Genomic DNA, 17,126 nt, shown 5'->3' with positions numbered 1-17,126 from the left:
CCTTTACTGTCGCTCTGATGCAGTCATTTGCAACCCTGCTTTCCGCACCAAAGACTTCATAAATGCAAGCAGTTTCTCTAAACAAGCATAGTTAGGGCTGCATGCGATGTAATTTTTTGTGTTGCTTCTGTCCTTTGGAGCTAACAAAAGCCACCCTTTTTTATATGCTCACCAAGGGGGATCCTGCCAAGAAGTAGCTCCCTAAGAAACATGCTTAGGAAGATGAGAGAAGAGAGCTAAGTCATGCCAATGATGCTAAGAACATAGTCTTCTCTGGCAGAGGGAAAGCATAGCTTCTGGAGCCCTGCTTCCCTGCAGCAGCAGCAGCAGCAGCAGCAGCAGCTGTCCCCGAGGGCACTGCACTAAAGGAAATGTTGTGGACTCCACAACAGCATAAATCAGGATAACCCATCTGATTACTTTTAGGATGTGTAAATCAGTATAACCACTGAATGCAAGAGGCTTACAGATTTACACTGACCAGAGGATCTGGCTCACTGTGTGAGAGTGCCGATTACTACTCTGTCAACATAAACAAAGCCAGTGTACTGGATCCTGGAGCCAGCTGCATTTCTATTTGTCTAACAGTTAAACCTAATAGCACTAGTAAGAGATACTGGACCTAGGAAACTACTACCTAGGCTAACACCCCTCACCTGCACACCCACACATGCTGTAGTGCATGTTGTATACACCCCTGAGACAGCTGCTTGCATCCTAACACCTGGAAAGACTTTTGCAGCCATTTTCAGTAAGGCTGGATGTGCTTATTATTACTATCCAACACAGACTTAGTTTCCCAGATGCTCTTGTCCAAATTTGCAATCATACACTTAGATACAGTAGTAAATACATATGATTTTCATATGCATATACACACTCACTTCCTTAAATGCATTTTGCATGCTCCCATGATAATCCAAGACAGATCTGAGCACATACTTCATTACACACACAATTTGCACAATTACTACATTTGCACACACAATTCATTACATTTACATTCTCATTGAGCACTACCATTTTTGCTCATGTAAGCCCTGTATTGGAGCTGCACTGCCTATCCCTGCTCCATCTAGGGTACTCAGTCATACAAAACTCCTGTCTTAAAAGCACTGCTGTCAGGCACCAGCACACATCTCACTCTTCCTCAGTCAGGCACACTCACTTCCCTGCATGAGCAGCCTTCCTTACTCACCAATTCCTCATGTGAGCTATACTCTCATTTCAAAATGTAAAATCCCTTTGTTTCTGAGCCTTTCTGCTCTAAGTAAGGAATACACACCGTCTATGTGTTGCTGACACACTTAAATTACAGAGACACATGGACCAGCACAGTACTATCAATTAGCATACTGAAATTCAGGCTTGTGGATTCCCTTGAGGCAAATGGGCACAGGAATCTGAACAACTGTGGAGTTCATGAAGGCTGATGCACTTCCTTGAGGTGATAATCTTCCAGTATTTATCTCCTACTATCCCTATTTCTGCAGGATACTGCACATAACCTGAACTTGTACTGTATCTTCTTTCACCATCGCAGCATAGATCCCTGATAACATTCCTTCTCTATGCATTCCTGAACCTTGCCAGCCCCTTCCGTGCTCCATCATCTCTAGTCTGCACTCACTTAGGATCCTTCCCACCTGAATTTGAGGTTCATCTTTCTCCACACCAGTTCAGTTATCACAATCAAAGCACTCAAAATTCTTGCAACGCTACTACATGCTGCAACTCAGAACTGACCCATCTAGAGATGACATCTTCTTTCACACTGTCTAAAAGACCGCAAAAATTCTCATGGAAGGAAGTGTAACCCAAAATTTACAGCCTTCCTTTTCCAAATCCTACTGAGTAGGGCAAGAAAGTTACACAGGTGAAAAGATCACCGGGTTAGAGCTGCCACTCCTTGCACTTGTCCTTACTGGGGGGAGTACGGTATTAATTTAATAATTATTGAGGATGCAGTGTCTCTAGAAACATTGTGACAGCTAGACTGGATCAGCTTGTGTCGACCAGGACATGAGTACCAGACACTTCTGGCCATCTGAAAATGTGTGATCCACTACCTCAGGAGAAGGTCTTTGTCCTTGATCTTTCTCTTGGTTGGGGGTCAGTTCAGACACAGATGCGGGAGGTCTGTTATTCCCAGTGGGAGCTTGAGACCAGGGTTTGAAGCACAGGTCTGATAGTGCTGGGGTCCTTTGCAGACCCACACTGAATGCAACACGAGGGTCTGCACAGGGCTGGCTGCCGTGAATGACAAGCACTGGCTATCGATCGCGTTCTGAACTCGGCCCAGCCGATAGAAGGTAATTAATGACTCCATTTGCCTCAGTACCGAGGAGAACAATTGAGTTTGAAACTGCAACAACTGGCAGTGTGGGGAAAGGCCCCCCGGGACGGCCAGGAAAGCTGTCTGACAGGCCCAGGCTGCATGGGGACACAGGAACACATCAGAGGGGGAAAAAAGAGAAGGGAAATCGGAAAAAGAGAAAGAGCAGTCTTAACACAAAAGTGTGACTTGGGAAGGGGAAGCACATGTAGCCACAAATGCTCGGAGAGTGGGAGAGGCATGCTCTGAGTTAAGCACCCCAGCAGGGATGGTGCAGGCAGGCTGCAAGAGAGGACAGGGCTGCCTTGCTGGTGCAGAGGGACAGCATTGCAGCAGCCGGCTCAGCACCACTGCATCAGAGAGTTGTGCTTCTCTCAGAGACTTTGATAATTAGATGGGTTCTGCTGTGTCACCTGGCTGGCAGTTCTCATGCCAGTCACACTCGTTTTTATTATGACTGTGATTTTTATTGGTAGAGCCGCTAGGCCCCAGCTGAGATCAGGGCCCCACGACGCTGCAGGCAGACATGTCATGGGGATGGTAACAGCCCCTTCCCCAAAAAAGAGCAGTATCTCCATATTTGTGTGGCAGCTGCACAGCTTCTCATGACCTTCCTACATGTTTCTGTGCCACAAAGGTCTCCCTATGTCAGCAATACTTCTGAGTCATTTGTTGAGATGGTCCTGTCCCACCCTGAGCAAGAGTTCTGTCTGTCACTTGTAGCCAGGGAAGTAACTGTATTATGCTGCTCTGTGCTATTTGTCCATTATGGTGTCTTTGTGGCTTCCAGACCTGGGAATGTCTCTTTGTTTTGGAATCATTTAATGGACATATTCCCTGTGTCAGATGCAGTTAAGGTTGTTCTGATGTTCTTTGGCACAGCATTTCTTTGTTATCTGTCAGGATACTTCTCTGACACCCGTGGAGCATTTCTATATCTTGTGTTGAGGGTTTACACTGAATATTTGCTGTGTGTACTCCCTCAGCTGCCCCTCAGGAGATGAGAGATTTCCTGTCACATGTGCAAGGCCTGATCACACTGACAGCAATTGTGCTCTTTTGTGAGGGACACAGTGACTGAGGCCGTGGTTCACCTCTCAAGCTGTTTGTTAAGATTCTCATGATTTAAAAGAGGTTTCTCTTGCCACTAAAAGGGAACTGGGAAAGGTGGTGGTGCTTCCTATTGGTACAGTTACCTAGGTGGCAGCCCCAGACTCATCCTGCAGTTGAAGCCTCACTTTACCCCTTTGAATAGCACCCCTTCCAATATCTGCTTTCTTGGCAAATCTCTGTCCCTTAAGCTTTTACTCCTAGCACTGTTGTTCATCAATTGAAGTGACTGTTGCCCACCACAGCGCCATTCCTCATGGGATCTGCTAGTCTTTCCCAATTCAAATTTTCCCCATAAGCCCCTTCTTCACTAGCACCCACAGCCCTTTGATGGACCATGTCTCTTCCCCAAAGTCCTCTCTGGTCTTTTCTGCGACCTTTGCTATATCCATGTGGCTGTCAGCTCTCATACTTTGTGTATTACACTATTTGAAGCTTCTCCTCATGGTCCAGCTCACAGTCATACACTCAGATGAGAATTGCAACTTTGATCTAAAACCAGATATAAGTGTCTGGCCCTTGCAGTTTCAGGAAAAAAATGAAAACACATCCTCTATAGGTTTTGACACCAGAAAACAAACACAGGGGATTTACAATCATTTGGTTTTGAAGAAAATAAAATGATCTGTGACTGTGAATGCCTCAATGTTAGCAACACAAGACATACGAATCTGTCATTCAGGAACACCTCTGTGAAACCTTCTCTGCCTCATAAGTAAAATATATATGCACAATTCATATAATTGCTCTGTGAAATTTGGGATTCATGCGTCCTATCATTATTAAGCCCAATACTACTGCAAGCTGTTTAGACAAGATCCACCTCAAGGTACCCTACAGGCCTCTGTCAAAAGTTTCTTTGCTTTTGTAAATTTTAAAGCCTAGGCCAGGGCAGAGTGGCCCACCCCTTCCTTCCTCCCTCTCCCCCTCAGGAATTTCCACCTAAACTAAAGCACTGTCTTTCTCCTTACAACTTTTCCACCCCTCTCTATTCATTTGCTCGCTTTGATCATTCTTATTTCTTCTTTAACCCCATTCTTTACCCTTTTCTTTCTTTCATCCTTATCTTTCATTTCCCATAGACTATAGAGATCCTCACTCATCAGCTGGTCCTGAGTTTCCCAAATATACATACACGCTTACGTGTGCTCATGCACACGCACACACACTGACACAAATAAATAAATAAATAGAAAGGTCAGTGAGCAGAGCAGCAATAACCCCTAAAACAGTACTATCAGAGGGACATGATTGATCAATTGAATTCCATAGCGGCTCAAAAATGTGGGATTAAGTAGTGTATTATACGCACAATGAGTTGAGGCATGATGTTCATTTCAAGTTCATTTCGCCAGCCCTCTGCCACCAGATCAGGCAATCAATAGGGGCAGCAGATTTCATATATCACCTCTCTCTGTGCTAGGCAGAGAGCACCATAATCTCTCGCAAATTTAGAGTGACAGATTTGTCAAGATCTGAAGGGCCCCTGAATAAATGAAGGAAAAGAGACTCTTACAGCGACTCAAGAAAGCTGTGATTTCAGCTTCTTCACACAAAGGCATGGCCTGTGCACACATGGAAGACACATGTGCTCAGGGCTCTGAAGGCAGACAGAATTGCAAATACATGTGCATGTGTGCACAAATCTGTGTAACCACCCAGGGCAATTCACTAAGGGTAAAATCTGATTTAATGACAATCAGTGAAAGTTTTACTGTATACCTGTCCACTCACAACAAACACCATGCAGAGTATAGGGCTGCCATCCTTGAAAATCAGATATAGTCAAAACCAGCAACCAGAGACAAATGCCTGGTCAGGCATGTACTGTGATGCAGAATCTAAAGAATACCAGAATAATTATCTACTGCAATAATACCCATGTGTATTAGCATCATGGTGTGTACAATCATGCACACTGACTGACACATGCGGAAAAATCCTCAAAGGCAAACAGCTTCACAGGCTGCAGACAGGTTGAGGCTGATACAGAAACATTTTTTTCTGAGTCTGGACCCAGGAGTTCTGTGCCAGCTTTCTGCAGGGAAGACCAGAATTCTCTTAGTCCTCCAGAAAGCCACCCCCTGAAGAAACAGCCCAGTCCATCTAAAACATGAAAACTGTAGTGACCCACACAGTGTGCAGTCCACCAAGCCTGATCTTTGCTTTGTTTTCTTAGTCAAATCTGTAATGAACTTCAGATTTCAAGAAATTGATAACTTTCTCTTGTGCAAATAAGCCTGGGGAGAGGAGAAAACTCCAGGGATCAGTGCCAGTAAACAGCCTTACTCTGACTTGGGGTGGAAAAGAAAGAGAGAAGAGGCTGCTCGAGGGAAGGCTGCTGGCAGGGACAAATCAATATGTAATATTTTCTATGGTCTTGTGAGTGGTACTGTACTACGCTACTGTATATAATGTACTATTGATTATATCATATCGTATAATCACCTATAAACGGATATATCTCATAGCCAGAAGGCAGCAGGCTCAGTTGTAACTCTCAGGCACCAGTTGGGCATTAACTGTGCCAGGAAAATACCATCTTGGCACCATCCGTGAGCTAGAAGAGGAAGCAGCAGAGTGCCATTGCTCTGGATGCTGCACAGTGAATGTCACTCCAGGCTCCTGGGAGCATCATGTGTCCATGAGCACCTCGTGATTGCATGGAGGAAGGAAAAGGCCTATACAGAACCCTCGAGCAATTTCTTGACAGACAGCAGGTTTCTGAGATTCACAGACTAGAGACCACTGAGAAAGGCTTAAGTATGAGGCATATTAGTGAAAAACCAGGAAGATAATTGCAGCACAAGAGGAAGAACCTGATCTTAGGTTAGTCAGGGTGATAGGGCAGTCAGACTTGTGTCTGATGAAGCCCAGTAGGTAGGGATTCAGGTAGGGATGGAGAGTATGGAGGTATATCAGCATGGATGATGCAGGGAATTATAACCAGGCCTAATCTATATATATATATAACCTATATATAACCTAACCAAAGTTAGGCTGAGATGTGACAGCAGAAAGATACTCAGCACAGTTGGAGGAGATTATAATGAGCAGATTTGCCTCAGATGAGATGAGGGATTATGACAGAGGAAGATTCACTTCAGCTGGGACAGGAGGTTATAACAGACAGACTCACCTTGGATGTGACAGATGCTAATAGCAGGAGACTCACTGGAGATAAAAAGGGGTTATAACAGAGAAAAATGCACCTCATCTGAGTTGGGAGATAACAGGGGAAAAAAACCCAAACCAAACCCATATAGGTGATCAGATGGTTTATCACAGGAAAAGATTCACTTTGGATGGGGCAGGGCATTTATAACAGACTCACAGCAGAGGGGATGAGTGGGCTATAAGAGATGTGGGATGGCACAACAGAAATAGAGACGCCCTGAAACATGGCAGGAGACACTGCTGTGAAATTGGACTGTGTCAGAGGGCTGTTGTAGGGACAGAGATGCACTTACAGGGAAGCTTCTACCAGAAGGCAGCTATATTCCTAGTAAGAGCAAAGGAATACCAGAAAGGTAGATTCCCACTGAGCAGGACTAGGTTTTGTAACACAATAATTCATTTTAGATAAGAAGGGAGACTGGCAGAGACAAAGATTCATCTCATTTTGGAGGGAGTTTTATAACAGATAATTTATAACAGGTCATGATAAATCACAAGCTACACATAGGTGAATGGGACAGAAACCAATATTTTTTGGATGGGACAGCTGCCCCACAGGGAGAGATTGGTCTGTGGTGAAACATGGAGTCAGAAACCAGATTTTCCTGTTATCTAAGGGGGATGAAAGACTCATCTAGGACATGATCAGATGAGAAGGAAATTATAAGAGTGATAGCTGCTCATGGGACTGGGGAGCTACAACAGAGACTGGCTCCCCTCCAAGCTGTAAGAGAGACTTTTTCCCATTGCAGGCTTCCTCAGTCGTCTCCAGTACAGCCCATCCTCAGCACTCTTGTTTCTCTGTGAACTGCCTCTCCAGTGGTCTTCTAGCGATGCTAATCGCTTTGCTTTGCTCCCATTTTATGCTCAGCAGTGGAGATTTGGCAATTTTTAACACTGAAAATCAGCGGAACCGAAACTCATCTCTGAGCTAAGCACTATTCTCCACAGCCTCACTCATCCTGGGCAGGAGAGTCCCACAGAACCCACTGGAGCAGCCTGGCCACTCCATCAGAGAGGAGGGGGCTCCTCTTGGATCCCTGCAGCCTCCTCTTCCCTCAGGAGTGGCACAGCTACCTGGGTGGAGGCAGAGAGCCTCATTCTTTCTCACTCTGTCCTTGTCCTGCATCCATTACCAATTCAAGCCAGGGTGGTGCTAACTCCCTGTTTTCTCTGTCTGTGCCCTGCAGATGTATCCGAGGGCTCAGTTCCCAATGGAGATTCCCAGAGCAGCGTGGACAGTTTGCGGAAGCACCTTCGTGGCGACACTTTCACCCAGCAGCAGCTGGAAGCTTTAGATCGAGTTTTTGAGCGTCCTTCTTACCCTGACGTCTTTCAAACATCAGAGCACATCAAATCTGAGCAGGTGAGGGCTTGGCCTGGTAATGGGAACCCACAGGCACTGAGAGGATGATGGCAGGGAGATTCCCTCACCAAAATCCCTCTCCCCCTCTCCACCCCTTGTTCTGACACTGACCTGTTAGTGCACGTACCTTTTGCAGCTCTGTCTGGTTGTAACTATATCACTGTGCTGATACTCGTGCATACACAGGCTTTACCTCCTCTCGTGAACTGGCTGTATACATGCACACTGTGCTCTCCTCTGTCCCCATGACATCTTTTCCCTCTGCACGCACACCTGTCTGTATGCAAGCCTGTTCTTGCCATGAACATGCCTCCACCCTCATGCATGTTCACTGGCATGCAGCACTGCACAGAAACTCCTGCACACTGAGATCCCACTGGTGACCAGCGAGCCACAGGGTTTGGTTTTAATGGATCATTTTCCTTCATGGCCCAAGGCTGAGACTTGACTCCCATCTCCAACATAGTTTTCCACACTTCTGCAGTTCTGCCCACCTTTTCTTTACTCCCCCGCTCTCCCGGCCTTTTATCCCAAAAGCTGTTTGTCTTAATAAAATGAAAATCAAAAGTCTTTTTAAACCGCCCCAAGCCATAAACCAACAAAGGAAGAGAAGGAGAGGCTGGCTGTGGACTCCCTTCATCCCAGAGTCCCTGGGTTTATTACAATGAATAACCTTTATTTACTTTCATTAGACTATTAAGCACCAGCACAGTCATTTTTCCCCCTGAAACTCTGAGCAGGGCCCATAAAGCAAATCCAAAGCCTAATTGAGTTCATTTTAATTTCTCTCCGATCACAGCGAATTACTCTGGTGATAAATCAGGGGGCAGGCTCACCCCCAGTAGAAGGCCTAATTTGCAGCTAATTACAAAACTGATTTCTACAGGAAGATCAATACAAGAAGGAATTGGAAATGACTAGGCAGTCCTAGCCAAGCAGGGACAGGGGCGGGGAGGGGGCAGCATGCGTGGAGCCTGCTGGAGGAGGGGAAGATGTGGGGAGGGGGTTGGGGAAGTGCATGGAAAAAAACGGAGGAGAAAGAGCAGAAAATCAGTTTTAATTTAACGTAATATTAATCAGAGCAACTTTTCCTGCTGTTTTGTAGCCTTCCTGGTTTCTCCAGCTCCCGCGTCTGGTCTGGAGGCTGCCACAATAAAAAGGCAATTACCAGAGCCTTTCGGACAGGACACCCTTTCAGATTCAATGGCTCTCCCCCTCCCACCCTTCTGTTAGCCATGTGGCTCCCCCCTCCCCAATTTCATACCCCAATGCACAGAGTGACAGAGGCAGCGGATGAGGCTTTGTTTCTAAAAAGCTAGGACAGAGGTAACAGTGGAGGGGAGGCAAGCGACCCAGGCAGAGACCCTGGCGACAGTGGGATAACACTGGCTGCTTCCTACAGCCCACCTGTCCTAGTCATGTCATTGTAGTCCTATGCCCCAGCTGTCCTTGTCATCAGGGCAAACACCTCCCATCTCCACTCAGCCAAGAGGAGGGGATGTGGATTTCCCCTTTCTTTTCCCCTGGGCAGACACAGCCAGCCATCCCCATCCCCACAGCACTGAACGAAGGCTCAGCCATACCACAGATAACAGGCCAGATTCCTCACCCCTCTTCCCCTTCACAGCATCAAGCAGGCGGGTGGGACAGTTCATCCCAGGATGCCCTGCCCTCATCCTCCTCAACCCTCTTGTCACTTCATCTTCTCCATTTCCTCCTCCTCCTCCTCTTCCATCTGTGCAGGGGTTTGCATCTCTACTCTTCCTCCCCCCCATCTGTACACCCTTCCCTTTCTCCCATCGCATCAATAGCGAGCTGTCTTTCTCCTCTCTTCCCCAGGGTAATGAGTACTCCCTCCCAGCTCTGACCCCTGGTCTCGATGAAGTCAAATCAAGTCTATCCACCTCTGCTAACCCAGACCTGGGGACAAATGTGTCAGGACCCCAGACGTACCCTGTGGTGACCGGTAAGCTGCCTGACCAAACAGCAAAACCAAGCTTTTTATTTATTTCCCTCATCACCATTAGCTTCTGCTTTTTCTGCTAATGCAAGATACCCCTCTGTGGCAAACAAGGACAGAGACAGAAAGACTGTGGAGAACATAAGAGCTCAAAAGAAGTTTGAAATTCAGAGTGTTGGCAGTTTTGGGTACACTTAGATGTGTCCAGCTGTGACTCAAAGACAGGCAAACCCAGACGTGAATCACGAACTTGTGTGCCCAGATGGGGCTTAGGGTTGGATGCTGGTGGAGGACAAATATGTCCAAATACGCACTGTGATTTTTTTCCTTTGTATCTGAGAACAACAGGGTCATAGCTTACCCATTATCTCCACTTGGTTTTCTTTTGGAGAAATAATAATTTAAGTTTTATTCAGCCCTGGCATTTGGAAGGGGCATTTGCAAATTAAATACCAAGATCTGCTGAACTGTGAATGCTAAACTCCCTCCTGCTTAAGCCCATGAGTCTCTAATGAAAGCTGGCAAAAAAATTTGTTCGCAGCCTTTCCTCATGTGTGGGCACATATAAACTCAGATATGTCTGAGAGAGTAGAAACTGTGAGCAAGCACATGACAGCAGACAAATCTGGATGCAGAGAAATAGAAGGCAATCTCTGTGCAGATGCATCACTGAAACTTCCTTTTTGCTGGTGGCACGTGCAGAACCTGAGTGGCACAGCTTGGCCTGGCGCCACAGGTCACTCCCACACTGTCCTGATACTGGTGTTAGACTGCCGGCCCTGTGTGTGTCTAGAGCCGTAAGGAAGTATTCTGATGCCACGGCCCTTCTTCTCAAGGCTTTAGTTGCCATCTGTGTCTGCTCACACAGCTACCATAGACTTGAACATCTCCTCCTGGGTAGCTAAAGAGGCTGCAAGGCTCAAGTGACTTGCCCCTGTTTGGTATATTCCCCTTTCTTGACAACTTCTCTAGCCCCTCTAGAAACCTCACGGCAGAAGTTGAGAAACAACTCAAGACAAAGAGGTCTCAGTCCTGTCAGCAAGGGAAGAAGCTTCTTGTCCCTTGACCAAAACAGTCCTCTGATGGCACAGAATCAAGAGCACTGGAGTTTGTATCTCATTTTTCTCTTGCAGAAGCCCCAGCTAATAGCCCCCAATGTCAAAGCAGCTCATGGCTGAGGCAGGCAATCATTGCTTGTTCAGCAAACACTGACCAAGAGCATATTGTTGCATGCAACTTTTGGCTACCAAGAACTTTGGGACCAGGCAGGATTAGTAACAGTTAAACACAGAGAATATCCAGTGTGAGGTCTGCAAAATCTTTTGGAGAACATGGGAGATGAACTGCATTATTCAGGAAGTGTCTAGAAAGCATGACATCCCCAGACCTTTTTCATGGCTTTTACAGCTATCAGGCTTGAGTCAGAATCCTTGTAGCCATGCAGTTTCTTAGCCAACCAGAAAAAAAAAAAGCGGCCTAGCTGTGGCAAAAGTGTTTTACTTTTCTTTGTATTTGCAAAACTCAGCTGGTGTTCATCTACTGTTCAGCAGATCCACATCTCTTACAGGAAATATCTTCTTGTCTTTGGGGAGCAAAGCCAGTAGGAGAGCAAGGCGAATCCCCACAGCTGAATGCAAAGGTGACATGTCTACAGTCAGAGTTTAAGATTCAAAAGGACCATGAAAATAATTCTTTTTAGTCCTTTTGCCGAAGTGAAGATGGTGCATTCCAGCCTGTTAATGTGAGAGCAGGCTTCCTGAAGGCTGGGACACTACACAGGCCTTGGACATGACTCTCACAAGGGCGCAGCAGGAGACAGATTTGGTCTCACAAAAGAGACTATAGGCCAAGACAAAAAATTTTCTTCATGTCCCCCCCAACCTGTGCCACCCCTACTCTGTTCCCTGCCACACTCCCAGCTCAGCTTGAGAACATCCCCATCTGATCCATCTGGATCCAAGAGTGAGAAAAGTTCATTTCAGACCCAGCTTGACATTCCCAGGTGGCAACTTAGCACTAACATCTCAATCTGTATGCGACATTTCAATCAGTGCAGAGTAACAAAAGCAGAACTATTAGCACTGGGAGCTGTTCACTGGTTGTAATGATGGAGAAACTCAGAAACTGGAAATGAAAAGGGGAAGAAAAAGCCCCTCAACACCCTGAAAGGCATCAAGGGAAGAGGGGCGGAGAATTTTTCCTCTACACTTAGGCCAGGATCCAATGTTTGGATTAATGGTGCCATTACCCAAGAAAAGACTTCAGATAATGCTCATTCTTAAAATGTTTTTGCTGGCAATTAAATGGTTGCAGGTATTGATCTTCATTGATCTGATGTTCTCAATTTGCATAATCTATTAAAGATGAATGATTCATGATATGTTTGCTATGGGGCTGGGCAATGCTTTCAGGAAGGACCAGAGAGGTGAGGAACTCAGTGCTGCCTCCTGATCTACCCCAGCTAGGAAATTAAGGAAGAGGCATGCAGATTTCTTTGGTATCACCCAGATCCTGCTCCCAGGAAGGGATATTGGAGTAATAGTGAGTATTGAATTGCTGGCTGCCTCTTTTGCTGCTATGGTGTCATCCTCAGAATGCCTCTTACTTTTGTCCCAGGGCAGTCTGTGAATCCAGGTGATACCTGAAACAAATGTGAAACAAATCTACGCATTCAGGGTACAAATTCTGTGTGCAGTCACTTCACAATGTAAGATTTAGAGCTTCAGCCTACAAGCAAGTCTCCCCAGGTTAGTCTTCCCAGACAGAAGAAAATATCGCTAGGTCTTTCCAAACCAAAGCTGTATGACACTAGATTCTGTCCTTTCTGAAGACTTAAGAGAAAGTCCTTCTCTCAGGCTCATGACTAACTGTCCTCAGCAAGCTCTTTCAGTTCACACCATTCTGAGAACACACCCCTCCAAAAGCCATCAAAACCTCAACAATATGTAGCTACCTAAGATTCTGAAATGTAGTGAGATCATTAAGGAACAGTGTTACTGAAATCCCTTTATCTGGGGACTTGTCTGGGGGCTTCTTGGAACTGAAGAGCTGAAAATGCTGCAAAACAAGCAGCCACCACTTCAACGTGCCAGAAGGTCTTCCCCAAAGTCCTGGGCATCTATTCAAAGACACAGCTTAGCACCACAGCTATGTACAGCCCAGCCTTACCTAGTACTGCCGATATCAAACACTCCCCTTCAGACAATTATTCTACTAACATGTCTCCTACAGCATTTTTTTGCTGTGGAGCAGACAGGTCATCCTTATTTCTCCCTATTAAGTACATGCAAGGAATTTCCATGAATGAGTTGACACTTAGGGACTAGCTGGACCCTAGGCTAGGAATCATACTCTGCTGTCCTGCATATGGAACAGACAATGCAGAAATTTTCAACTTCCTTGTGACAATTCAGAAAGAGAAAGCTCTTAAGAGTTACTTGAGAACACCACCTCATGTCTTTCTGCACACACAGGCCAGCAGACCAGCTACATCTTGCCTTGATGTTGCATGGCTCTCATAGCTGGATTGGTGTAGATCCCTCTCAGTTTCTTGGACAGTATCTTTGGTCAGAATTCCTAGAAGCAAAGATCCAAGCTTGAACATACCATGATAAAGCAAGTACATGCAGTTGAACACTGTTCCAAGAATTTTGTTGTTCAGAGTTGTTCTACTTCAATTATGTCTCTTGAAGGCAAACAGTCAAAGCAGATGAGCATAAATCTCCACAGGACTAGGTAAACACAGAAAACCTCAATAGCTTTCCTTTATTCACTCGTTTCCATGGATCTTTGAGTTTGGAAGGTACTCAATAGCTAGGTAGGTACTCAACAGCCAAGAGGGGAGTGGAGAAGAACCTCAAGATTTTGGCACTAGCAATAGGAGTACTTTAAAAGCACAAGGATGTTCACAGAAGCCTTGAATCAAGAAGAGAACAAAGGTTAAGATCTGTCTTTAAGCACTACCAGAAGTCCCAGCTTCTGGAATAGTCATGCAAAGAAGTGAGATGTCTTCAAAGCAGGTTCTGGGGACTTTGATTAATCGTTTGGGAACAGAGCCCTTTCCAACTCAATTATCTAGCCCAGGAGTTACCCAACAGAAAGGCAGTACTACAGCACGATGGAACTTTCGTGTATGGCTTGAAACTTGCTTGTTAACTACTAAAGGGGAGGGTTTACCTACTGGATGGGTCATAAATTTACAGGAAAGGTGAAGAAAAATTTCCTTTACTTGAATCCCAGAAGTTTTAACTAAATAGACCTTGTTTGTGAGCCCACTACAATCCGTGAGATGTACAAAGAAAAAGTAAAGGTAAAAGACAAGATGAAAAAAACCCCATCGCTCCAGGAACTTCTACAGTGACTGAAGTGGGAGTATGTGTCCCCTTCTCTTCCTGTGAGGAGGTTTATGAGTGCTTCTCTGCTACAGTTAGCACCTATTAACAGGAATATAGAACTTTTAAAGTCATCACCACCCACACCAAAACACCTACCATGTACTATATGGAAAATGTTTCCTTCTCTCTGGGAAATATTTTTTTTCCCTAAAGCAACAAATATCATCCAGGCTGAGAAATCCTGATGACAACTCATGGTGTATCAAACAAAGGCACCACAAAAGGAAAAAGTTCATGGATTTCACTTTCCTTTAGACCTCCCCTCTCTGACATGGGATCAGATTTTTTTCAGTTTATTTTTTAAATTCATACATGAATGTATGCAAAAAAAGTTGGAATTACTGACTAAAAAGGATACTTGCTATACCTGAAAGACATAAAAAACGTAGTACTCAAACAGCATCTGATTTCTATGAAAGTTTTCAAGAAAGCTGTGATGCTAATCATGGAGAAATAAGTGGCTAGACACTTGGATCCAAAATTTTTCTGAAATGCAAAACCATCCTTTGAGAACTTTAGCCTCCTGCCAGGTGTAAAGATACTATTTCCTTCATTTAAAATTAGTGAGTGAACCAAAGAAAATTTTGTTCAGTTCAATAACCTGGTCATTTAAAATGAAGAAACAAACTAGGATTTGAAAAAGCAGGAACATTTGTTTTCCTCAAATTAAGTGAATTAGAGTTGGTATGAAAGGATGAAATCTATAAGTTTTAAAATAGGGTTCTTAAATCAGTCCAACTTCCTCCTTATATCTATCCTTTCCTCCATTTAATAAATAATTTTTTAAGGCAAAACCTGATTAGAAAAGCTTGCTTTTTCTGTTCTAATATATTTAGGAAGTCAGGGAACTTATGGTCATTTTATTTAATTAGCATGAATAATTACAAATACTGTGTCTAATTTAAGTCTAATTTCCATCCAAATATAACTTGACACAGATAACAAGTAAAAAGTTAATAATCTAATAAAATAGTAATATGGACTCATTGTTCACTATTTTCCCATGTAATAATATGTGAAGACAAATTATATTAAACAACATAATTGCTTAAATAAATGTGCACATGATGCAGTTCATCTACTTAGCAAAAACCGAAATAACTATGTTTAGGGTAAATTTTGTATTTGTCAAAATATTTGTTACGTCCCATAAAATTCAAGCATGTAGAAAACAGCCTCACAGTGGAAATGTAAAACAAGTTGATCCAGCTTGCTCTTTTAAATCATGACTAAAACTGACCATTACATTCAGTTGTACTTATAATGCTACGGTGAGAGCGGAAGCATTTCCTTCCCCTTTTCCTTGTTTGTACTGGTGAAAAATTCCTGTCTTACTCCAGTCTAATTTAGCCTCTGATACCAGTGAGCAATGGCCCTGGCCAGGGCTTGACTAAGCTGACTTAAGAAAACCTCTTTAGCAAACTGCTGTGGGGGCCCAAGTTGGCTTTGGTGATGGCAGATCCCACAGATGCTGACCCCGCTCAGCAGCACAGCAGCATGGCTGCAGTCACCAGCAGTCAAGCAGCCTCTTAGGCACACCTCTGGATGCTCCAATGCCATGAGAATGGAATATGATAATCATTCATACGACTGCTACAAGGCTCTTACTATCCTGCCTTACTAAAATGAAGGTCATATTTTCTGTGAGCAAGCCTCTCATATTTAAGATGAGGAACTGGCGAAAGCAGATGTCCACAGGACCTCCAAGTTTAATCAACTGTTTCCCCTCCTTAAGAAGAGATAGTATCTTCTTATCTAGTCAAGGAATTTGTAAAAGCAAAAGGTGTTACTATTCTTCTCTGGGACCAAATGGCTGAGAGTGATAGATGGTCAGATGAATGATCCCTGGAACAGACAGGAACGGGAGGTGGAGGGGAAGGAATCACTTAAACTATTTATATTCATTCAGTGGAATTTTCACTGACAGTAACTGTCAGTGAACATTATGATGCTGAAGAAAGCAGCTGGTGGGCTTTAAAGGCATATTCAACCAAAGAACACAGAAATGGATGGACCCAAAAGAAATAATATCTTTGCTTTCCTTAAATTAGTATTTAAGTGAACAATAGCAGTGAGTGACAATAATGTTATATAATGACAATGGCAGTGAATTGGCATTCCCAGTCCAATTTTCTTCAGCAAGAGGACAGCATTGCAGGCTGCCACACTCTGTGGTGCTGGACAAAAGGGGACTTTTTAAAAGAAAATAATTGTATTGTATTGTCTTTCCAGAAATTCAAGTTTTGCCTTTTCTTCTGAGGTTAAATGAAGGATCCAAGAAGTACAACTTTGATAAAAATTCTTATGATGTAGATATTTGCCCAGTGTAGCGAAGACTGTGCTTTATACCTGAGTTAAGCAGACATTAATAACTTTTGATGTCCATCAGCTGGACTGGAATTAATCAGAATTTCTCTTCACTTCTTGTACAACCAAAATTGCCCACTGCAGTCTTTCAGAGAACTAGAGAGCTTGGAGTAATCTTTGTCCCATCTTTTTAAGTTTAGGACTGCTGTGGGTTACCAAGGAAGATCTATCCTATCTTGTGATCAGTAAAATACCATTATGATGAAACCTTGGAGTTACCTATGATGAGGACTGCATGAAAAACTAACAGGTTCTAATTGCATTGCCCAGTACATATTTCAAAAGCATCTTGTTTAAGAGGTAACATTCAAGTCCCAAACCAAAAAGGAATAAGCACATTACATTTCAAGACAGGCAGAATTTGCCAAATCCAATGGGTTGGGACTCAAGAAAGGGGACAGGATAAACTCCACTGAA

At 44.2% G+C, this 17,126-nt stretch overlaps 1 protein-coding gene and 1 long non-coding RNA gene across 11 annotated transcripts in view; one reads left to right on the top strand and one right to left on the bottom strand.

Annotated features, from left to right (window-relative positions):
• The window catches only part of LOC121659976, a 94,171-nt gene that overhangs the window by 43,587 nt on the left and 33,458 nt on the right, over nt 1–17,126 (bottom strand). The window lies entirely within an intron of this gene.
• PAX2 (paired box 2) overlaps nt 1–17,126 on the top strand; it is a 103,151-nt gene that overhangs the window by 62,148 nt on the left and 23,877 nt on the right. For all 10 annotated transcript variants that reach the window (XM_042018776.1, XM_042018775.1, XM_042018774.1 and 7 more), the window contains exons 6-7: nt 7,813–7,988; nt 9,828–9,954. In XM_042018776.1, the coding sequence (XP_041874710.1) occupies nt 7,813–7,988; nt 9,828–9,954 (303 nt within the window). The remainder of the gene's footprint in view (nt 1–7,812; nt 7,989–9,827; nt 9,955–17,126) is intronic.

The sequence above is a fragment of the Corvus kubaryi genome, unplaced genomic scaffold, assembly GCF_017639235.1.
Source record: "Corvus kubaryi isolate FWS band 111438036 unplaced genomic scaffold, C.kubaryi_AGA036_p1.0 138, whole genome shotgun sequence".
Taxonomy (NCBI): Eukaryota; Metazoa; Chordata; class Aves; order Passeriformes; family Corvidae; genus Corvus; species Corvus kubaryi.
This window is presented reverse-complemented; position numbering and strand designations above follow the sequence as displayed.